The sequence below is a fragment of the Schistocerca cancellata genome, chromosome 1 (assembly GCF_023864275.1).
Source record: "Schistocerca cancellata isolate TAMUIC-IGC-003103 chromosome 1, iqSchCanc2.1, whole genome shotgun sequence".
Taxonomy (NCBI): domain Eukaryota; kingdom Metazoa; phylum Arthropoda; class Insecta; order Orthoptera; family Acrididae; genus Schistocerca; species Schistocerca cancellata.
In genome coordinates this window covers 429,924,581-429,950,680 of record NC_064626.1, presented here as the reverse complement: position 1 = coordinate 429,950,680, position 26,100 = coordinate 429,924,581, and the positions used below count along the sequence as shown (strand labels likewise).

Below are 26,100 nucleotides of genomic sequence, written 5' to 3'. Positions count from 1 at the left end.
CCATCCACAATGACTGGCCACCAATGATATATTTTACGGACTTTCAGGACAGTTCAGCAGAATGTTGGGCAGCCTGGATCAAGAAAACAAGAGGAGGAAAACTGACCAGGAAAACTAGTGTACTGGCTGAAACTGATACATTGTCAGCCAACGATAAGATTTTACAACAAAATTTCAGCACTCTGGAAGTACAAGTGGCAAGGCCTGGATCAAAACCAGAGACTCTCTTCGGTAGGGTTATAAGATTCAGTGATCACAATTGGTGGACTATTTCGGTGGAGACACTCCGACGAATGAGGCTTCATGGTGATTCTTTTGAGACACTTCATATTGACACTTCATCTTAATACTTGTAATTCAGGACTTGCCCTTGGTACTGATCTGATCCCAGTAATGACTTCAGTCTACTTCATGTTGTTCTGATTCTGCTACCAGACTTTGATGGATTTCATTCCAGTCCAATGCTTATTCTTACGAGCATTTGACTTTGTTTTCTGTCTCTCACTTGATGCTGCTTTTTTGCATTCTGTTTCCAATACTGATCTGAGTTCTGACTCTCCTGCCAAAGAATCATCCTCATGACCACTTTCATCTGGTTCAAATATGATTCCTTGGGTGACAACTCCGTAATTCAGCCACATGCAAAACTTCAACCCTGCAAGAGATACGACTGCTTGTAATTTGATGGCAGCATAGCCCTAACCAGAGGACCATGACTCTTAATTCTCCTGGCCTGCACAAACGGAACAGGCTATTCAACTACCGATAGCTGTCAATCATCCACTGCACACTGCCTGTTCACAGAGATGACGTACAAGACACATGCAGTGCATATCAATGGCTGCCGACAGCCAAATCTACATTGTCAGTGGCAAATCCACGACTTTGGTAAGATCTAACTGACAAGCCAACCCCTCAGAGAGCCAGTTGTGCCATGTCTGCCAAATCCAAACAGCTTGAGATACTGTATTTAATACATTTCTTGTTATTTTCTTTGTTGTCTGAATATTAATATTTGCGTTCAACTCTCAGTCACTCTGATATTTTGCATACATGCAGTGAAGATGTGGCTTTCAATTTGGTTAATGATGATCGATTTTGACACCCAGCAAACAAGAAATCACTTAAATTTTCCCTACATCCCTGCTAAAAATTCCCACCTACATTGTACAGCTTGACATTAGTTAATATTGGAGTTGAACTGCTCACTGTTACTGGTGACAGTGACAGTATATGTCGGTCTATGCCTGTCACAATGTCACCACTCTTCTTAAATCCAGGTTCTATAGTCTTCTCATCTAAATTAATTATGGTTATTACATTACATTATGAATCAATTATCAGGGTGACATCAAATATTTTATTTTTACAGACATGCATAGATCATATAAAGGTACTTCAGTGAAACTGTGAACATTACAGTGTAACTGCATTCACAAAATAGGACTTTTTCTACCATTGACTTCTTACACATAAATGAATGAACACACACAAGAAATAAACAGTAGAAAATATTACTTAATATAAACAAATATTTAAAATCCATGTAATAATTAATCCAAAGAAACAAGATAATACAGTGATGTTTGTAACAATGTTATCAAACTTTTCAGTGAGATCAAATAAAAAAAAAATGTTATGGTGTTAATACACACTTGCTCTCAACTTTCCAAAGGTCATCCATTCATGGGAACATGAAGTATGAAAGTGTAAATTTACAACAAATGTTATTCACTTTCCAAAAATATATAAAATTTTGTGTGCCAGTGGTTATTAGTGTTGGAATATTTACAGCAAATTTCAATAAGAAAAGCAAGGTAATACTTCACCAATTGAAGTTACTTAGCAGATCTTACAACATAGATCATTGTACCTACATTCAAAATTTGCTCCAACATAAAACTAGCTTCTCGTTGTTTTTATACAAACACAATTAACAGATAAAATAATTACAAATGAAAATACTGCAAATTGTACATGTTTCCAACTTTTCAACACAATTCCTTAGAGTCACAGCTCTAAAAGTAGCCTACAGCACCAACTATGCCCTCTAAGACATTCCAGGAGCAATGCAGAAGTGGAAAGAGAATAGGCAATAACAAGTTTGCATATCAGAATAAGATCCAAGCCTAAATGCAGAACAGAATACCATTTTCCAGTCTGTCATAAAACAATGAGTTCCAATTCTTGTCACATTCACTCACTGGGAAATACTCAATAATTGCATGCTTGCCACTATAAAACCACAGCACCAGCTTCACTACGACTTTCTGGCAATGGAGAGCAGTTGCGCCATGTATCTGATAATGGGTCATAACACTCAACTGATGTTATTGAGAACTGGGCACGGTAAAAATGTACTTCATGAAGCTGGTCGCCACCAATAACATACAGAAGACCATCTGCTGCAGCTACTGCTGGTGTAGCACGCCCCACCCTCATTGGTGGTACAACAGTCCATTTGTTCTGAAAGAAAGAAAGATATGTGCTTTGAGGTCATTTGAATAAGTCATATTTAATCAAAATGGAAAAATGTAACATGAAAGTCTGCAGTGTGGATAACAACAGGCACTATGGGCAGATTTACAACTTATGATTTTAAGTGGCAATCTGAAATGGGAATACCTCCATTTGCACTTCCTTTGTACTATTTACGAAGGCTTCCCATCAAATAATACAGTCACATCCGAACACCAGATACAAAGATAACATCACTCACATAACTTTTTCAACGCAAAACTCACCCATGCCAATGCCTCCAATTTCTAAATATGGGAATTTACCCAAGAGGACACAGTTTCCACCTTCAAGTGTCACTGCACCCAGTTGTCTCGAGTCCAACCCTGTCTCTTCCTCTCTGCATTTTTTTTAAAATTAGGCTTATCCATATCACTTTATATCTTCCATCAGCCTTCTTCATTACAGTCAATTTAAAATCTCACCTCTCTCTCATCATTTCTTTGTGCCACGATTTTGTGTATTACTCTACCCTCCCAGTCCATTTAGTTTTTATATCATTTTATACACCATCCAAAACCAATTTACCATGGCATTGTTACACTAATGCTATTGTCATCATCAGTATTACTATAACAAATAATTAAATTATTCAACTTTGTTTGCATTTGTTCATGGTGTATAAACAATGTCAACACAGTAACTAGATGGCATCTTGAACAAACAACTGTAAACCCCAATGTGCATTCAACCAGTCAGCTGTGAGCAGACAGTGTTCAGTAGTGGATGTGTAGCCATAGTGTGTCAACATTATTGTGTCACAAAACACAATGTAGGAACAACTCTAAATCAAGTTTTCAGGGCATTCCCCAGAATGTTTAAAGAAGAAACAAGTTTACAAATTTTCCACAAAGCAATAAAGTGCACAAATTCATGAGACAGGGTCTACGCTTTGATGACATAACTGACATCCAAGCCAATGTGACACACAAATTGAACAATCCTAAAGAAGGGCTTTTCTGACAGTTTAACATGATTGTTAATGTTTTGTGTGTTACACTCAAGGGTGGGGAGAGGGAGAGGGAGGGGGGGCGCAGAGGAGAGGGTGACTATTTAGAAAACCTGTACTTGTCTCTACTTTTTTTAATAATCCACTCTTGAAATTTTCTGGGCTATCAGGGCATGTATATCATCTTTATTGGTTCTAGTTTCTATGTCCAGACCTTTGGGTTGGTTTTATCAAACAGCAGCTCCAGCTGCACAACACATAGTCCTTTACCAAGTGTTAAAACACAGCAGTGGCCTTGTTATATGTGAGAATGCTGAGGGCATACATCTTCGTGTAAGTACTGCACCAGAAACGAGTGATACAGCCGGCTTCATATTTGCTGTTCTGCCTATGAGCAAATCCTATCCTCCATGAAATAGTGAGATATCCTTACGATACACCCCCGTCCCCCCAACTCTGCACAATCTCCCAAGTGTAAAAGATAGTGTTGTGCACATGTATCTCTCTTCCGCTTCCACTGTCATCCTCTTTGTAACTAGTTCCTAGTTCTGTAAAAGAAGGATTCAGCATTAATTTTACAGTATTTATTCAACCCTTCCAATACTTCTGTATCTGCCAAGCACATTTTCTTATGCAGTCATTGTTCTTACTATTAAATTCCAGTATTTTCTTCTTCTTTTCAATGCCTTTGAAAGACAACTCAAAATGACTGTGTAAGTTGTTCAAATATTTCTGAAATTTGCATTTTGCTATTGTGTTTTACATTTTATTTGCAAGAATTAAGTACATGCAATTACTGCAAGCATTAAAACCAAAATACTTATAAGCCAGCAATCTACAACAAACAGAACATGTCATTTTTCCCATACAACTACTATGTTTTTCAATCTTTCATCACATCATCATAATTTGTATTTGGACATACAACAACAACTGTTTTCCCAAATTAAAGAGGCTCTGTACAGATGCATTTTTAATTCTGTTCCAGAACAGTTCCAATGTATAAATAAAAACAGGTTCTCAAGTCACACAACCTTACTCCTTGTAAGTAATTTAAGAGGAGACCACTCACTAAATAGCAGAAGCACTGAGTTTCAGGTACATACAAAAGAGAAGAAAAACTCTCTCTCTCTCTCTCTCTCTCTCTCTCTCTCTCACACACACACACACACACACACACACACACAAAATGTAAGGGCAGATAAGGAGTAAGACAAAAATATAGTAAGAAAGTTCTGGCAGAATGTAAACAATTTAGGAGTAAAGCTCAAGTGCCAACAGACGCAAGCGCGCGCACACACACACACACACACACACACACGTTGGTTTCGGTATAAATCCTTTGTTGAGCTACAGTGCAAGCACGCACGCACGCACGCACCCACACCCACACCCACACACACACACACACACACACACACACACACACACTCTCTCTCTCTCTCTCTCTCTCTCTCTCTCTCTTTCTCTCTGATCACCACATTTCACATTTATTATTCATTATTTAATATTGTGTGAGAGAACTGCAGATTACATACCAATTGATACTTAACGTAATGCATCAATCAACAAAATCACAAATTTTAATAATTTGTAATATGTTAACATGTTTCCAAGCTTATAATTAGCTAAATGAAAATTGTCAAAAGTAAAAGAATGTTAACTCAATTTTGTATACAGTTATTTTCATATAAAATAATCACTTTTAAAGTTCTAGGGTATTGGCATTAAAATATAAAGACTGTTTAGTAATGTACAACAAAGTAGAAAGTAACTTGCTGAACAAAAAATGTAGTGCTTATGCGAGAACATGTGTAAGTTTTAGTAACTGAAAAATTGTAGAAAACTTAGAAGTTTTGGGAACTAATTGTTTACAATTCATATTTTTACAAAATTTTGACTGAAAAACAGATCATTTAAGAAAATAAACTGTGTCATAATTTTCCTCATTACTGTGAAACATTATGTTGCACTCAGGTTTTCATGAATACATAATTTTTCATTTTAACTTTACAAAAGTAATCTGTTTCCTGAGTTTAGCATTATGGATTATTATGTTTTCATATGAGGTCTGGTGCAAGGCCAAACAAGTAAATTCAGACACTATATCACAGTTGGCTGCAGCATAAACAAATGAGAACTTGGAGCATAAACAACACACAGTGAAGTGCACAAAGCATTTGCTAACTGCTGCAGAGACATTCCTTGTTGGGGCTGGTAGTGCCATAAACATGGTAGTTTAGGCCCACCCTCTACCAGTATCATAACCAACCACAGATTGAACCACCCTCCCCCCGTTTCTACCCACATAAAACTGTCTATGTAGTGTTTGAATATTAGTTGTTAGTACAGCTGTGGCTTAGATACCTCTTGTATTTCATAGTGTAGTGTAATATCAAACAACTGCATTTTAATATCCTATATAGAATTTGAATTTATCAGTAAAGTGGAATCAATGATTGTGAGAAATCATAAATTTATCTATTCTATCAGGAAAGAATAAATGGGAAGAATATATTCACATATTGTCAAATTATTATTTATGATAAAGACACTTGGACCTCTTTACTCAATGTGGAAGTTAACATTATTTTTGTTCTACAGATATCTGATTAACTGGTTTGATGTACCAACAAAATCACCTGCTGAATGAGACTACGATATATATTTTTGCGAAAGACAGATAATTTTCCATCAAAGTAATCAAATAGTTATTTAAGAATGTCCATCCTGAAGAAAGATAAAATAATTATACTGATATTGCTACACATTTCATTATAACACAGCTTCAAGATTTTAATTCTCTTGGAAGATTGAATTACTTGCAAACTACAGATGATACCTGAATATTGAAGTGAAATGTGGCAAACTGCACTGCCAGTGCAGAGGAAGGCCAGAGAAAATAAGTTTTGGATAAGATCTAGACAATTCAGTGGGTGAGCCTGGTGACTGAAGTCAGACACCTTGATTTCAGAATTTGGCACACATTTTTTAATCAAGAGAGTCTTAAAATATAGATGTAATTTATTTGTTTATTTATTTACCTATCTATGAAATCATGTTCACGGTGTGGGACTCTGTCAAGGAGGCACCAATCTGAAGTTGTAGCCAACCTAGCTTTTTTATATATTTTTTCTTTTTGGTAGTCTAACAGCATCATTTAATGGACATTTTTCAAGTTCAGAACGTAGGAAAGCAGTGGGTATTACGATACACTTTCATCAAATCAGCATCTTACCAGGACGATTTAAATAGTAATAAAATACTGATTTAGCCAGCATAATATCTTGTCTCGCACAAAAATGTTTTGTATTCTCTATGGTGACAAGAATGTGACAGTTGCTCATCCATAATGAAGCAGTGTTATGGCTGTGAATGTGACCATAGTGACACACTGCTAACTTTTGCGGGAACTTATGCTGCATATCGAAGGCAGCATCCATTTTCAAACTCACCTCATTGGGAAGAAAATAACACACAGAGTTTCACAAACTTAATACCTCTAAAATGGTGTTAACAGTGTGACCACCCTCTATCGTCCTATCAACAACACATTAATGTAATCATTGTTACATACAACCTTGCAAGAGATTTTAAGAAGAGAGCATTTTGAAACAAAATATAAATCCTAATTATTGAACTGGTATGAATATTATTATTTACATAAAACTTTCATCTCAGCCATTTGTAACCACATGCAGAGGGAAAATTCATCTTGTTAGTAACTACTCTGCAAGAGTGATTTCTGAAAATGAACTTCAGAGACTTCTGAAGACTGTTTCAGGTTACAACGCTGGTAGTTACCTCTTGGAAGGAATATTTTTCCACCGACTGCAGCACTTCATTATGTCTATTAGTGCCCCCTACAATATAAAGATGGTCATTCAGGACTGCAACACCCATCTGACTGCGGGGAACTGACATAGGTCGCAAATTTGCCCATTCCTTAGTTACAGGATTATAGCTGTAGAGCTCTCTTCCATGGCGGCTACGATGTGTACAACCACCAACCATGTAGATCAAACCTAAGGAGAAAGAAAAATAGTGAGTTTAATAGTTTCTAGAATAACAGGAAACAACAAATGCAAAACTATTAATTTAACATTCATTAGAGCAACTAATCTAAATCATGGCAGAGTTTCACTAGGCACAGATCCTTGGATTAACTATGTAAGTAGTAGGTGACACACTATAATTATCAGTACTGCATTACCTATCAGTGGGTTTTATTACTAATCATGGACATCTAAATGATACTTACCTTCAAAAACACGAGTGTATAACTAGAAATTTGCAGAAATTTCCAGTGTCATCTAACAATGTAAAGCATTGTGCTACAGTATGGGCTAAAAAATGGCATCTGACAAAACAACAATGTGATTCTGTAGGAGAACAGATGAGAGGTCATGGAAAGTACGACAATGAATTTCTACAGAATTGTCTAGAAACAGTTACAGAATCCACATTTGAAAAGAACATAAAGATTCTCTAACAGAAGAAGAATATTAAATAGATTACAGCATAATCACAGCTGTATGTAAACATCCCAGCATGAAGCTTATAGAACCCACTCATTTAACAAAACACAACACCATTTAAATTAGAAATGTTGGAACATTATCTGACCTTACATTCTGCAGAATGTATACTTCTCATTCGTTGTCAACAAATAAAATATATTCAATGGTGATTTGCAATCATTACACCATCAACATAATAAACTGCAAGACTCATCTATCTTGAGGCAATTCAAAGAACTCCAAGTAGCTAATGTAACTGAGAGGTCATGGAAAGTACGACAATGAATTTCTACAGAATTGTCTAGAAACAGTTACAGAATCCACATTTGAAAAGAACATAAAGATTCTCTAACAGAAGAATAATAAACTGAAGTGAGATTCCAGAACTGGTAACACTAGTATCCTGTATGAAGCATATTCTGAAAGTGTGGGTCATTTGTTTATATTTAAATGACGGCAGCCCAGAATGAAGTTACACGAATGCAGTACCTTCTATTGATCATCCAGCTATTTATCAACCCAGTGGTAGAAATGTGTTACTTGTGTTTAATAAGCGTATTACTTCATGCAAAGCTCACACAGGTGAAGCAGGTTCCGGGATCTGCTGCTGGATCACATTGAGTACATTTCACAATATTTCATCAAGGCAATAGTTTGACATCATCACTGTGCGGAGACTGGCACTTGCTACTTGCCTGTGGTAACCAGTTGCAATTACCTGGTGATGTCAAGTAGTTGTCTTGAAGGAAAATCATGATCCAGAGGCAGTCCCTTGAGCACTACATTTGGTACAAATCAATCTGTATGTAATGTCACAAATCATAATTTCTCTTGTCTTATTCTCACAATCCTTAAATGAAATATACATATATTACACATATCCATATATTATACAGTCTTCATTGATACAAGTCTTCTAAATTCACCAAATAAGGTGTCACGAGAATGAAGTTACCTATCTTTTTGGAATTACCATGAAAGTTAATGCTAATCTGCTATAATCTCATCAGCATGGGTTATGCTAATCTGCTACAGTCCCATCAGCTTATCTCTGAATCTGTTTATGTCAGCTGAATTTGTTGTATGTCAGCTGAATTTGTATATGCCTGCTGTGATGCCTCCTAGGTAAGTACCAAATGCTGAAGTGAGATTCCAGAACTGGTAACACTAGTATCCTGTATGAAGCATATTCTGAAAGTGTGGGTCATTTGTTTATATTTAAATGACAGCAGCCCAGAATGAAGTTACACGAATGCAGTACCTTCTATTGATCATTTACGAAGCAGTAGCAGGCACTGTTTTGATTTGGTTGTTGTTTGAGTGTGGGTCAAACCAGATAACAATGATGGCTTCAACAATTGTTGCTCCCAAGAGTTGCAAAGTGTGTGATGCAACTAAATTTGTATGGACAAAAGGATCTACTGCTGCCAAAATTACTCAGGAGCTGTGCATAGTTTGCAGGCCTACAGTAATGTGTGAACAAAAGATTAGACAGTATTCAAGGCTAAAACTGATCATACAAAGTGAATTATGAACAACAAAGTGAATTACGAACAACAAAGCACATGATGAACAACAATGTGCATGGCGAACAGCAAAGTGGCAGCCCAGTATCCAAACTGATGAAATCATGAAACAAGTGGACCAAAACCTGGGATCACCCTAGTGTAGATATGGGCAGCAAATGGGAAAATCCACTGACATAAGCAACTATGCAAAGCCTGTGAACGAGTAATTTGAAAACAGTAAAAACGGTACATGCTACTGTCACGAGCATCTATGGAAAGAGTAGGCCTTACTTTCCGAAGCACTGAAATTGAGATTGCGATGCGTATTTGTAAGCCAGTCATAGCTCATGTCACGTGATTTTGCCAGCCAATGACAGTGGATATTTAGAGCTTCGGACATGTGGTGTAGTCAGCCAATAGCAACATCACTGTTAAGTAGCGCGAACACACGAACAGGAAAAGTTAATGGTTTAAATTAATATATATATATAATGTTACTACAAGAAAAACAAAGCTTTCACATATAATATTGGTCTCTAAGGCCAACACGCTGCAAGAGAAGCTAAGCTTTCACATACAATGTTGGTCTTTTATGCACGTATTACATTTTAAGATATATCACACAAATGTGCCAGTAATTTTTTTAATAACGACATAAAAGTGTGATCTTCTGGGCTATAAATTCTTCTAAGTGGCTCGCCATCAAACAGCTGATTTTTAAATGAGTCTCAGATTTCCAGTGAAGTAGGCATCGACCTGATATTAAGCTTTTCAATGTGGTTTCAGGATGTAAATTTCCTTGGGTACCAATACTTTGTTATCTCGTGTCTGGTTCTTTGTTATGGCATAATGCCATACGTGCTAGAAGATGAAAACGTACACTTGAAATGCACCAAACAGTTGAAACTAGCCAATAGTTTGAAATTAAACCCTTTGTTTCAAATATATTGACTGCCTCAGCAGAAAAGATTAACAAAAGAAAATTTTTCCAGCAAACCGATAAAAATAACTTCATTGTTCTGCACGGCAATTAATACTTGACTGTCAGAAAGGTGGAAATAAAATAAAATCTGAAACTAATAACGTATTTTAGCCTTCCGTAATTATGTGAATATATTTTAATTCACATGCTAGCTCCTGGCCAAAGAAAGCAATTTTGTTTTCATTTGATGTGAGTGCTGTAGACGAAGAGGAAACAGCAAAATCACTAAATGTAAACACGGGTCACATGGAGATTACCCGCTTCCCTATTCTAACTCAGACTGCTCTGCGCATCAGACCGCACCTACGATATTTCCCAACTGGGGCAATAGTAGATAGTGGCGTCCCTCGAGCGTTTGAGATAGGACGTCAAAATTTTTTTTAAAAATCGAATTTTCAAAAATACGTTCATTTTGTAGCGCACATCTTTCTGAAGACTCTGTTACATAAAAAATACGTGTCCGAGGAATTGTAAGACATGTTATCTGATCTTAAGTGTGCCAAAGTGCAGCGCCACAACTCTTCACACAGCATTCTTCTATCGCACGTCACTCTATTTCGGTCTGTGGAATTGAAACGTGTATATTTTTTTACTGGATGCCATCAAACTATATTCAGGACAGCGAAAATTCCAATGTCCTATGGTGCCTCTCCTGCTTCCAAGTGGCCAGTTTGACATCCTGCCCCTCTTTTTTCTTTTTTTTAAAAAAAGCTCTTCAGAAAATTTGCACTCTTTATTCTCTATTAGCTAACAACTTGCTGCTTTGTGAGACATAAAATTAAATATAGGATACATAAAACCAGTAAAGAGAAGAGACAAGCAAGACAGTACACATTTCTTCAATCCTTAGCTCCTAGAATTTTTTTCTCTCTAATCTTGCTACAGCTATACATGGCGTGCTTTCCTTTCTGCGAAAGGATCTTTTATCTCATCAAAGTTCGTCAAACGTTTTGCTACTTGAAAAATCGAAATGTCGTCGTCTAATACTGAAAAAGCTGTAATCACAAATAGGCCTAAGACTGGTGTGGTTTCTCGACCTGATTACCTATATTTTGTCACTGTCTGCAAGAAAAACAAAATAAGCCTTTATAATACTGCAGCAATTGTAACACACACCAAATAAACGAGACTGTTTTGGCAGAAATGGACATTTTTATAACACGGTAGATTATAATTCACAAAGTACCAATATCAAATGTCTGTTAGGCCTACTACAAGCAAAAAGTTTTACGTTAGGAAATAGTTTTACACTTCATTCATACGCTCCGGTTTCTCAAGCATGAGATCGAAAAGTAGTAGTGCGAAATTTTTATAGAAATTTGGAATCGTCTTAGTCTTCCATAATTTGTGTGATGTCCCTGTTTCTTCTCCTTCCTCGTTCTAACAAACAATGTTGTCATCACTAATTCTGTATCTATTCCTGCCAATGTCAAAAGTTATTCACTGGTTAACTTCACTAACTCTGCCAGAATCACCAGTTTAGTTATCCCGCGATTATTCTCCAGTTAGGCATTGTTATGTGTTCGTACAACGCGTTTTCCGCGCTACTTCCAGAATAGACCTTAAAGCGGCTGCTAGCTGGAGACCGTACAACTAACCCTTGCTAGTATAGCAGCGATCTGACCAAAAATTTTCTGTCAAAATTTCATTTTCTTGGATACTCCGAGAAGATAATATGTAATTTTTCTTACCTGTTATTCCTGTTAGTCGTTTATTCGCACTCTGATAGTCTGAATCTATGGATTTCACTGGTAATTGTAACAATGCTCATCATTCGCAAACTCTATCAACCACACAATCAGACAGTGGTTGGCTTTCTTTCGTTCGGCTGTACACGGCTCATCTTGTATAGCTCCTTTTGTCTGCAGGAAAGTTTATTTCTAGATGTGACGAGGATTCCGCTGATAGAGACATCACGTACACTATGCATGCATTCACAAATCAACTTATGATTCATTTAGAAATCAACTTAGAATGTGTTCAACAATGTTCAAAAACCGACAAGGACACGTTTCAAAGTCATATGAATGATCGATAGACCAACTTGCACTGGATGCTAGGCGCTTTGTGAAACAAGTTTTATATGAATTTGCCCCCCCCCCCCCCCCCCCCCCCCCCCCGCACTCCTAGATCCCTGGATGCTGCGCAATCTGGCAGCTTGAGCGCGCCAGTAAAATTTTTCCCGGTAGCACCTAGCTGCTTTTATACTGTGACTGCTTACACAGCCAACAGCCACGTTTCTGTAGCCAGAAGCGGAAGAAGATACTACTCAACTGCGCATGCGCATGATCCCTCTCGTAACTGCTAAAACAAATCTAATGTTAAAAGTTGTGGCGTCATGCTCATCGGAGGCAATTTGTTGTTACGAAGCATTGCATAGTCTTCATAAAGCCTTTGACACATTTTGCTGTTGGCAGACGCTTGTATGACCACTGTGTTTTGTTGCTGTATATAGCACATTTCCTTTGCAATTTAAGTTTTATTTTAGTTTTTTCTCTCGTTCATGTTTTATGGCTGCAGTATTAATCTGCAGTAGCAGGATACAGTAATATCCTTTGTTAGAGTATTGGTTCTTACCAGTCAAAATTACAAAAATTTAACTAAGAACAAAAACAATCAAAAATTCCCGGAATTCAAAAAAATTCCCGGGTTTTTCCCGGTTTTCTCCCGGATGAAAAAATTCCCGGGTTTTTCCCGGATCTCCCGGGTTGTAGACATCCTGAGTGTGCCATGGACGCAGGCAAGCGGGAGCAGTATTATGCTATGGGAGACATTCTCTTGTGCTTGCATGGGACCTGTGACAGTAATCGAAGGCATGCTGACAGCTACAAACCAGCTGCATCAATTCATGTTTGATGTCTTCCCAGATGACAGAGATGTCATTTTTCATCAGTATAAGTGTCGATGTCTTGGAGACAGAAACACGGTAGAGTGGTTTGAGGAGTATTATAGTGAACTCATCTTGATGTCTCATGACCAAATTCACTTGATGCAAATCCTATGGAACCCATCTGGGTTGCTATCGGGCACCAGGCACCATCACTGCCTACGCATATTAACGGTCTGCTATTTGCACGAATTACATGACCTGTGCTTAGACATTTAATGCCATGTATCTCCACAAATGTACCAAGAAACTGCCAAATCCCTGATGTATTTTATTCCAAAGACAGACAAACAAGCTATTAAGAAGATGGTCATAACGTTTTGGCTCATCAATGTGTGTCCAAGTGAGCAGCACTAATATAAAATGAACAGCAAACTAGGTAAGAAAAAATTCACGATCAGTGCAAGAAAATGACACAGATTCTGAGCTACCAGCACACTCCCACAATGAGGCAGTTACCTATGAGATAATTGGTGTTCAATAAGCGGTTGACCAGGGATCTGATGCAACTGCACTGTTTAATGCTTTGAGTGGGTCTTTACTGTGAGGTAACACCTGTATGTGGCCACAGAGTGATACAATAAAAAGTTTATGTTATTGCTGTTTTATTCAACAGTGATTTATCTCATATAATGAAGTTCATTTTATCATTGTTTAGTTACTATAAGATTAAACAGTGATTTTGCCTGTAAATGTTTATCTTGATAACAAAAAGACTGCTATTCTTTCCGTGTGTAATGAAAAACAGTGCATCTGATTGAGGGTTAAAGATAATCTTGGCCTGAGAGTGCTGGGAATTTACAGTACTCCTTGCAAGTGTGGCAAATGTTATGTGGGCCAGTCTATATGGACTCTTGCTGATCACTGTATCGAGCACCAGCGTCACATTAAATACAAGTATTTGGAAAAATTGGCAGTAGCCGAGCACATCATGATGTTATCCAGCCAATCAGAAGCCATCCTCTAGGTATAGAAGTTGGAGCCTCACCAGTTGTATAACAGTCAGACTTAGCCCCTGACAATGATGATAGAGACAAGCATAGAAAGCTTGGGATTTTATCTGAATTTGACACTACAAATAAATCATGAACTTTTTATGCATTACCTTTCAATATTTAATGCACTACCATTAAATATTTAAACAAAGTGACAAAGTCCAGGAGTTCATCACTGATCTTTTAACTGGATGCAATTCTATATACAAGTGCAAAATCTCAAGTCATTCTGCATTTCCTTATGACAATGCACGGTACTTAGCTTCAGGCAACAGCACTGTTGTGTGTGTGTGTGTGTGTGTGACAGAGAGAGAGAGAGAGAGAGAGAGAGAGAGAGAGAGAGAGAGAGAGAGGAGGGAGGTAGGGAGCAGGAGGGGGGAAGGGAGGGAGTGGGAGGGGAGAAGGGAGGGAGCGGGAGGGGGGAAGGGAGGGAGAGGGAGGGGGGAAGGGAGGGAGAGGGAGAGGGAGGGGGAGAGAAGGGAAGGAAACAAAATGAAACTACATGGGGTAGGAGGGTATGCAATGTTATTTCAATGATTACAAAGAACTAGAGTCCACTTATCAGTATGATATTACATCCCATCTGGCCTGAGTGAATGCACTGATCATTGGGAAGGATGCCCTAAAGCTGTTGTATCCTCTCCCAAGGCAAGCTGGCCCACAACTGTTGTAAATGATCCTTAATATCCTGGATACTGGCACTGGGATGGAGTTGACATCTGAGCTGGTCTCACACTTTCTATTGGGATAGATCTGGGGATCTCACTGGCCACAGGAGTACCTCAACATCATGCAGACAGTTGATGGTGACACATCCTATGTGCAGATTGGAATTGCACTATCGAAAAATAGCACCACAATACTCCCTCACGACAGGTAATACATGAGGACAACCACTACCAGTCATGCCCTGAAGTCACAGACGATGGGTTACCACACCGTGACAGCAGGAGTAACAGCACTATGCCTCTCCAAAATATTGGAAGAGTGGGGCAGGTCACTGCTGTATTCTTCAATGATGGTCATCCGGGGAACTGCAGAACTGTGATTGTTCACTGAATACCATGTGATGCCATTCATCTGCAGTCCGTGCTTCCCAGTCACAGCACCACTTCAAATGCTGCAGTTAGTGTTGTGGCAATCTATGAATGGGATGGTAATTCCCTAGTCTGGCTGCTGCTAATATCCGAGCAATGGTATGGAATAACACAGAACAATGCAGGAGTCCGTTACCTGTTCTCGGATAGCAAGTGCAAATATGAAGAGATTATGATGCTTTTAGTGAACAATACGCCAATCCTCCCTTGCAGTGGTTGTCCCCAAATCTTGACGATGTGTATGCCTGCAACATTAGGCCACTATCACACCTGAATGCCCCACAAACCGTGATAATGCACGATTTGACCAGTTGGACCAATGGCTACCGACAGGCCCTTTCAAACTCATCTGGTGCTGATAATACTATCTCTTATGGCATCGCTGTGTCCTTCAAAGTGATCACTCAACATCTGATGCTGTTCCCACTCCTATATATCCGGCCAAGTCTGGTAACAACATTCAACATGAACAACACTAATGCAATCTGGTTGCCAATCTACCTGCCACAAAAAATTGCAGCTCTAATTTTTTTTCTTTTTTAATCAGGCAGATGACATCTAATTCTAATGAAAAGTAATGTCCCAGGAAATCCTGACAACATAACCAATAGCCTGCAGTTTAGAACTAAGTCATCAGAAATTAGAGATTTAAAAATAATGTGAAATATCACGAGGTACTTGAAGCAATTCACATGAATATTATATGCTTGGATTTACATAAAAAAATTAATTGGAAGGCAGATTTATAGATTACTTAGTAAAGAGATCAAATAGGATTTGCAATTTTTATATTTTTATTTTATCTGATACCCCTCATATGGACATCAGGAAGGTATTTGGTATGTCACAGTGTTCTGAGATAATTAAACAAAGATAATAATATTACAGGAGGAAACGAACACTAAATTTATGTTGTCCAGGAAAGAAGACATCATCTGTTATTTTAAAATACTAACCATTATTTCCTTTGTAATTTTGATTTTGTTTTGCAAAATATCATACACTTGCAAATGTTTGCCTGAAGCACAAGATAAAATTTTAAATTTACCACTTAAAATGTTTCATCCATACATCACCATCTATGGTGCCTACAATTTGTAATGAAATAAAAGGTAGAAGTATATTTAATGTATAAACTGAATTCGCAGAAAATATTAATTCATGTATTTTCAGTAGAGGAAATCTATTATTTCACTGAAACTTTCATTGATGACAGTTTTATATACTGAACGAGAAAGTAAGAATGTTAGTCACTATATTACATGAAATTTCTTGAAACTTGTCAATAAAGTTTGTTAACTCATATTTTGGTACAATCACTCTGATTTGCAACACACTTCACCCACAGTTTTCATGAACCAGTGAGAGGGGTCCTTGGAATTTTGATCATTTGGCAGACTTCAACTGTGTAACCAACATGTCACCATAGCATGCATCAAACAAAGGTTCGCTATGCTCCTGAAAATCGATTCACATAATGCCCTTGAAACACCACAAGACTGTCAGTATGACTTTGGGAATTGATAGCTGTGACTCTTTCCATTCTGTCAATTATCTCTTACTATCCGATTCCTCTCCCACAATTTCACTGGGAAAAGCATCTCTTCCACATACAAAATGGTCCAAGTGCTCCTGAAGCAACACGTTTAGTATCTATTACTTGCTCACTTTCCTATATCCGTAACTTTAATGAATAATATTGCATGCAGATGAGTGAAACATATTGATTCTGCTGGCAATACAGATCAACTACTTGCCTGCAGTCTCACTGTCACACACACACACACACACACACACACACACAGACACAGACACAGACAGAACTTACAATCAACAGTTTGTTGAAGAAATAGTTTCTTAGTCTCTTCACTGTTTTTAATTGTTGTTTTTACCGAAACAACTCACTCCATTCTGAACTTTTGTTCTGCTATAGAGTTCAGACACACACACTCTCTCTGACAATAAACAGAAACATCATTTTCTCTTGTATGGTGGCCGAACAGTTCTAGGCGCTTCAGTCCAGAACCGCGCAACTGCTACGGTCGCAGGTTCAAATCCTGCCTTGGGCACGGATGTGTGTGATGTCCTTAGGTTAGTTAGGTTTAAGTAGTTCTATGTTCTAGGGGACTGATGACTTCAGATGTTAAGTCCCATAGTGCTCAGAGCCATTTGAACCATTTTTCTTGTATGGTTAATACTGACCACCATTAGGCAAATGCTACTGGTCATCTGCCATGACACCTTTGCGGCACATTGTGATACAGCAGTTTGCCAGTACGGCAATAATATTTACATAACAATAATTACTGTGTCACCTATGGATAAGGATTATGCTCTGCAAAAAAAAAATGGGCAATTACTTTTTATCTTCGTTTGAATTGGAAGCTTCTAAATGAAATGCCATTTTGTAACCAGTGACGTTAACAATGCACACTTGGTACTTACATGTTCCACTTCCACTTACAGCTTAAGTTTAAACACACTATGGCAACAAAACACTGAAATCTCACAGTTGTCATTGTTTCAATAAAACAGCTCTATTCTATATTTCATGGCACTGCCTCTCAGGATTGTCTAGAAATTCTCATTCATTGGTGCATCTGTACTTGACACTCTGCTTATCTCCATGAAAGCCAACTGACTCCCACCCCCTCCCCCAAAGAAAAAAAAAAAAGTTCTGAATTTATGAGCACAAAAATGTGTGTTACATCCACTCCATTATACAGTCTGTCTTTGTTCCAAGTCTGAATGACAGCCCATGGGTGCACATTCACTGTTCCATCTCTTCCATCATGGACAAAGAATAAAGCGACAAACAGACAACACCATCCCATAGACATGACAGTCCTATAATGTTGCAAAAGGTACATAAACTTATTGCAAGGTGAAAGATAAACTGTTGCCACTTATGAAACAGATATATATAAAACAATTGTTCAACAATCCTGAACCATTGTATGTGCCCAATGTATTTCAAGAAGTAGAGCCATTTTACCTACGAATTCACTATGGACTCTTTTAAAATTATTTGCTTATATTTTACAGGCAATTTATCTGGTGATTGTTTCTCTCCCAAAAATGCAAGTTGTCCCTTTCATTTTTGATAATTCTGAAAATAACTCCAGTATTAAAATATCTGATGTAACAGAGTAACAACTAAATAACACATCTCGTGAGTAACATACAGCAGCAGTGTTGGTGAAGTGGGAGGGTAAGGGGGAGGGGTGAGTTTCAGCAAACAATCACAGTTCTTCATCTTTTGTTAGCTGGTTTTACTTGATTTCTTTGGTAATGGCAAACACATGAGGTAAACATTTATGTGGTGCTTACATGTTCCACTTTCACTTATTTATTTTTGTAAGTTGTTAACCATCCACCTGTAAAGAAATCAAGAAATGTGCAAGAGCTACTTTGACTATGAAATACTCACCTTCATATGATACAACACCCATGCTGAAACGAGCTTCAGGCAGGTTTCCTTCCAGTTGCCACTCATTTTGCATGGGATCATATCGCTCAATGGAGTCACCAATGTCTTCACCAACCCAGCCACCTAGAGCATACAGGTGACCATCCAGAGCACACAGCCCAAACTCACAGCGCGGCACCACCATGCTCGCAATTTTTGACCAACTATTGTCAGCAGGATTATAGACTTCTCCATTTGCCAGTATTTGGGAATCCTGTTCACCTCCAACAGCAAAAATATGCCCATTCAGAGTAGTAACACCAGGAAGGATTCGACTGATGCCCATTGAAGCTGCAAGTTCCCACTGCTGTAGAAATGTGTTGAATTTTGCCACAGAGTTGAAGGTGCATTCTGAAGAACGGGTCCATGACACCTCTAACTCACGCTTTGAGCCACCAATCACATAGATGTCCTTCTTTGCACACATTCGTGGTTGAACATTCAAAGGTACGAGGCTGCCTCGTTTTGTCATTAGGTCCTTACGGATAGAACGTAATGCCACCTGCCATGAGATGTATTGAGCATTTCAGTGTGAAAAAATAATGTAAGCAAATTAAGTTATATATAGCACATCACAGTAACTCTGAATAAGAAGAGTTTAGTGAAAAATTGTTTGAATAGCAGGGAGGTATGGAGTAAACTCTAAAGGTGTCATTTACAGGGACTAACTAAGTAATGAAATGCTAAACAGCATTTACAACAGTAATACTACACTGAAATGAGTTGTAATAGAAATATACATGCAACAAACATAGCAAAAATTCAGGAAAATACATGAATTATATTATAAACTATTCCTGAGAACTTTACAAATGAATATCATAGTAAAAAAAAAATCCACCATGTCATTTAATACTACAAGCAACATCTGTCATGAGTTCTGATGTTTCCTGTTGGTAATGCATCAGTGCATTTTCACACACACCATTCCTTCATCACTCAACCAAACATGTGACACAGATTAATGCAATCAGTTGCTCCCTAATGAGACCATAGATTATTTCTGCAGTTGTAGAATAGCAACAAGGAACAAAGCCACTCTAGCCGTAAGTCATTTCTTTATAAACATCAGCCAATGGTTTCAACCTTCATTGAGGTGCATTTTAAATCATAACAGAACTAAAATTAAAGTGGGGACAAGTAGCATCAAATCGATGATAAGTATACAGGAAAAAAGACATACAAAATGTTTGTATTATTCTGTTAAAATACACTATTTAATAACATAAACAAGCTGAGATTATAAGTCCAAAATACAGTTGTTGATGAATATCTCTGTACTTTATCAAGACAAGGACTGATGTGGAAATTTTTTGTTTTGTATTTTATTTGGATTAGGCCTTTAATTATTACCCTTACTATTAAATTATTTGACTTTTGATCTAGTTCTGTTATCATGTCACTAAATACTGTTTTTAACAGAATTATTGGAATGTTTCATGTTTTAAGTAATTGTCATTTTACTCTTATCATGTATGTAAATTTCCTCTAAACTTATCACTAATGTCATACTACTGACTCTCACTTCTTATCCACATTCTGTTACCACTGAAAATGGCTTTACTGAAAGCTGAAAGCAATTACAGATACGTAAACAAACCACTTACAACTGGCTTTTATTTTTTCTTCATTAGTACACTGTTTTGATCAAAAATTTGTGGAGACTCCACTGAAATTACTCTTCAAATGTTATGCTGTGCATAGGAGGGTATATAACTGAAGAGACAACTCATTAATGTCACAGATCTCTTTTCTTCACGAATTAGTCAGCTCAGAGCAATGAGTTTCAACAAAGCATGATTCTTGGGTCTCTCATGATCAGGCATTCTGTCAGAGAGATTTCCCAGGTATTTCAGATTCGCAGGTGCACTGAGACTGAGGATTGAAAGCATATGGGAAGAAACTGAATCGAACAGATGCACAAATGCTTAGACATCAACACACCTAAGACAGGTATCAGAGAGTGTAGCTTAAACACTGAAATTCTGCAGCTATGGGATTTCATACTATGCGAGGAACACAAGAGCCTAGACTATTTTCATAGCAAAAATAAGACCCAGTTACTAGCAAATAATGGGCTATAAAAATTACTTGTCTTGAATGAGATGAGTTTTATATTGGTCTGTCAGGCAGAGGCACAGCAGCTATGATGGCTGAACATGAACACAGTTGGAGAATGCATAACTGTGATGCAACATTTGCTGAGCATGTACTGAGTGATGGTCACAGGTGTTAGCCACAGACCGACATCATGCACATAGCAAACAAAGGCCAATAACTCAACTTCTTGGAAGCCCTGGAAATCAACAAAAATCTGGCCTGGAGTCCAGATTTAACACTAAATGACCAAACACAGCTCAATACTTTTGCCCCTTCTAAACTTCCACTTAATCCCCACAGTTTCCCAACGCTTCCTGCACTGTCTGTTCCTTTCTATTCCTTCATTTTCTGTATTTATTTACTTTAATGTGACTGATTTTCTACTCAATGTATTCTGTTGTCACAATTGTCAATTCTTTTATTCTGTTTCTGTGTCATTTTCCATATGTAATACCTATACAAAATATTCTTTAGCAATCTTGTCAAGTAGTAATTTTCCTTTATTAGGATTGTTAATTTAATTTAAAATGTAATATATGCACTGTTTTGTGAGCTTAGAGATACTGTCTTCCTGGTTTCCTCCCTTTATATTTATTTACTGTTCAACTACCTACCTTTTTAACTGCATATCCCTGCCACTATCAAAGATGACATTCACTGTGTTCATGCCTATATTGAGTAAAATCTTTTCCAATATTGTTTGCAAATACTGTAACTCCTTTAATGATGACAGACAGTTACAATATGATGATGACCTAGTACACAAAAACTGGTTAAGTAAATAACCAAATCTTGTAGAATAATGACAACATTATGAAAAGGATAGTTTACTACCCAGCATATAGAGCAGACATTGAATTGCGCACAGACACAAGAAAATGACTGCCACACCTGAGCTTTCAGCCACAAGGTCTTGCTCTAAGGCAGAAAAAACATGTGCATTCACATAAGCACAACTCACACACAAATGACCATTGAGGTTGGACTGTGCACAGCAATGTGCATAATGGGAAAAGCAATATGTGGGTGGTAGGGGCAATGAAGAAACAGGGCTGGAGAGGAGGGAGAGCAGCACAGGGCTGAGGGAAATCGTAGGGCACTTGTGGGAGCAGGCAGTAATGTGGTGCAGACAGAATAGGCCTGCCACGTGTGCTGAGGAGATTTGAGGGTGGGAAGAGGGGGAGGGGGGGGGGAGCTGAAAAGGACAGAAGTAGAGGAAGGGAAAAAGATTAGTGGGTGCATTGGTGGAATAGAAGGCTATGTAGTGTTGGAGTGGGAGCAGGGAAGAGGATAGGTGGATGAAAGACAGGGACTAGCAAAGATTAAGGTCAGTGGGGTTACAGGAATGTAGGATGTGAAATGAGGCAATTTCGGAGACTTGACTGGTTATGTACATAGCCTGACACAGCAAGTGAAAATTTGTATCAAGGTTGAGAATCGAACCCAGGTTTCCTGCTTACCAGATAGGAGTGCTAGCCACTAAGCTACATTAGCACAGCAGTTCACACAACTGCACAATTACCATGGCATGTCTCTCTGCTTAATCCAAAATCTCATACTGCCCCAGTCAACTTTAAATTCCCCCTTATACACGAACAGAACTGCCAAGTCTCTCCATGTTCTGAAATAGCATTTCAGCATTGAACGTAAATGGGGGATCTAGCCTGAAACCCAGGTACAGGTACTTTTACAAATGAAATGACACAATTTAAGAGACTTTACTAATCTCATACAGATATGATATTATGTGCGTAGGCTGAAGAGGTGAGTGAAAATTTGTATCAAGGCTGGCAATCGAACTCAAATCTCCTGCTTACCACGCAGGTATGTTAGCCGTTAGGCCACCTTGACATAGCAGTTCGCACAACTCCACAGATTACCCTGGGATGCCTCCCTCCTATATCCAAATTCTCACTGCTGCCCCAGTCAACTTTAAAATCTCCATTACACAGAACATGGAGAGCCTCGGCAATTCTGTTCATGAGTAAGGGAGAATTTAAAGTTGACTTGGATGGCAATGAGAATTTGGATCAAAGAGGGAGACATACCAGGGAAATCTGTGCAACTGTGCCAAGGTGGCTTAGTGGCTAGTGCACCTACTTGATAAGCAGGAGACCTGTGTTTGATTCCTGGCCTTGGTACAAATTTTCACTCACCGCTTTAGTCTATATACATAAAATGAACAATATATTGCAGTGCAAGTTTCCACCTGCCCAGTTCAGGAAAGCAGTTGTTGATAGGAATGATCGTGATTTTGCACGCTGTGAATCAGACACTGAAGTGAAACACGTTGTGTTTGGCAGCATGGCCAGTACCTAGATGGTCCAGTTGTGTCTTGGCCACAGTTTGCTGTTCGCCAATCATGCGGAGAGATGGCTTGTTGGTTTCCATGCTCACTTAGAGAGCAACATAGTGGTTGTAGCTTTGCTTGTAGACCATATAACTGCTTTCACAGGTAGGCCTGCCCTTGATGGGATAGGTGATGCCTGTGGCCATACTAGAGCAGGTAGTGGTTGGAGGATGTATGGGACAGATCTTGCATCTAGGTCTAATGCAGGGATATGATCCACGAGGTAAAGGGTTTGGAGCAGAGGTGGAGTAGGGATGGACAAGGATATTGCGTAAGTCTGGTGGGTGGCAGAATACCACTAAGGGAGGGTGGGAAGGTTAGCAGGTAGGATATTCCTCATTTCAGGGCATTATGAGACATAGTCAAAACCATGATGGAGAATATGATTCATTTGCTGTAGTCTTGGACTCTTCCTGCCTCATTCTCATGTACTTTCATGTGTTCTTTATCATACTTTCCTGTATAACATAAACTTCTTGAACCTGAATCTACTAACCCCTCCTTTTCTCCTCTCCCCTTTCTCTTCCTTTATTCCAGTACACATGTACTAACCTCACCTTATTCATTTACATCTGCTCTCCCCTCTCTTCACACATATCCACCCACCAACCTGCATCCTACATATTGTTTTTTATTGATTTTTCTCTTTGATCTCACTGTATTTTTAAATCAATTTTAGTCCACTTTGACCTAGTACTGTTGGCCCTGCTCCCTAAGGTTTCAGCTTTGTTCCCCACAGTTCAATTGTCCTGTCTTTTTTGCAATTTTTTCCATGCATTTTATATGTTTTGTGCATTTTTACAATTTTTTTCGCACACATTTTTATGTAATTTACATATTTTTTATCCTCCACCATGAACCCTTGCTCCTTCCATCTGCACCAACAAAGAAAAGTTTTCTTATACCTATCACCAGTCCCACATACTGTTTCTTTGTTGTTACCTAGCTCATGGAATCCTCCCAAATGGCCTTACCATCAAATTACCGATCTCCGGCTGCAACTGCTTCTTCCACAATGAGCTCCATCTGTTCAAATTATGCCAGTCCATAGCCCTCACTAACCTAGACCTGCAAAACCAAGTAAACCAGGCCCAAACCACCTCCACCTCATCCTCTCCATTCGTAAAATTCTCCTGCTCTGCAATCCCAAATTCCTGCATCTCATCTCTGACACTGACACTCTTGCCCTCCAAGAACTAGAGCAGCATGCACAGCAACACCTCAAAAAACCTATCAAACCTATATGCCTCTTACTCCTGCCTTGGAGTGCCACTATCCGGCACCTCTACAACCATGTCCAAACCTCCCCCAAATACCCTCACAGTTGAAAAATCCTGCTTCACACACCTATTACATTTACCACACCCTCAGAAACTCCCTCCCACCACCATACTGAATCCAGAACCTAAACAGACCCCAAACATAGTCATGAAGCTTTCCCTCAGCAGCCTTCGCCCCACAGAAGTATCAGTCTTTTTCAAAGGACTTACTTTTCGCCCCATTCACAAATTTAATCATGTTGCACTTCTTAAAGATCTTCTTCTTTCTCCCAGTTCCTACAGTGGAAACACTTTTTACCACCAACCCTACCCATGAGTCTTAACCTAAAACCAATGTTGAACCTTGTTTCACTCAGTTCACTACTCCTACATAGACAACAACCATTTCCTCTACACACTCTCCACAGTTTCTGTTCCTTTATCATGTCACCCTGCTTATCACTATTGATGTTACACCCTGTACACCAGAGGTACCCAACATTTTTACTTACCTGGGCCACACAGGAAGAAGATGAATACTTTTGCACCACACATAACAGCAAAAATATAAAATGTCGGTAAAAGGAATATAGTTAATGCATTTAAGCCTGTTACAACAATATTTCTATACATTAGATAGAAAACACTGGCAGCAGTTGCAATCCATATGAAGATTTTTAACTTCTGTACCTTGTAGTGATCAGAATTATGGTGAAAAAGATTCTTTATCACAACTGTAAAGAAATAACACATATTTCCTTGTATTTACGTAAATTAATTTCAAGCATTATCGGGCCTTTTCTGTTTATTATGTACATCAGTGATATAATAATTCCACAAAACTCAAACCTTGTAAATTATGCCAAAGATACCTCCTTCATAAGCTGGGGCTGTACAAGACAAGTTAGCAGTGGAAAATAATACAGAGAACATTAGCCTCATCACAGAATATCCACCAAAAACAAATTGGTGCTAAATAAGGACAAGACCATTTTGATGGAGTTTCTGCTAAATGGTACAGCAATGGGAAGCCTGATGGCACCATCCTATGCCAACCAATTCATAGGTTATCTAGAGGAATCCTTCCTATGCACCCAGAATCCCAAATCCTTCACCTGGTTCAGATTCACTGATGACATCTTTATCATCTGGAACGAGGGATGGACATCCTATCCACATTCCCCCAGAACCTCAACACTTTCTCCCCCGTTTGCTTCAACAACCCAACAAACCACTTTCCTTGAAGTTGACTTCCACCCAAAAGATAGCTACATTAGTACTTTCTTCCAAGTCAAACCTACCAATCACCAGCAATATCTCTATTTCGACAGCCACCACCCATTCCATACAAAGAACTCCCTTCCATATAGCCAAGCCACCTTTGGCCATCACATCCGTACTGATGAGCAGTCCCTCTCTGAATATATCAAGTGTCTCACTGAGACCTTCACAGACCAAAATTACTCT

The 26,100-nt window shown here is 38.5% G+C and overlaps 1 protein-coding gene across 2 annotated transcripts in view; it reads right to left on the bottom strand.

Annotated features, from left to right (window-relative positions):
• Positions 1-1,341: 1,341 nt before the first annotated feature.
• LOC126176234 (actin-binding protein IPP) overlaps positions 1,342-26,100 on the bottom strand; it is a 62,872-nt gene continuing 38,113 nt past the window's right edge. For both annotated transcript variants that reach the window (XM_049923387.1, XM_049923381.1), the window contains exons 7-9: positions 18,886-19,426; positions 7,271-7,491; positions 1,342-2,466 (exon numbers count right to left, since the gene is read on the bottom strand). In XM_049923387.1, coding sequence (XP_049779344.1) covers positions 2,236-2,466; positions 7,271-7,491; positions 18,886-19,426 — 993 coding nt within the window. In that variant the 3' untranslated portion in view covers positions 1,342-2,235. The remainder of the gene's footprint in view (positions 2,467-7,270; positions 7,492-18,885; positions 19,427-26,100) is intronic.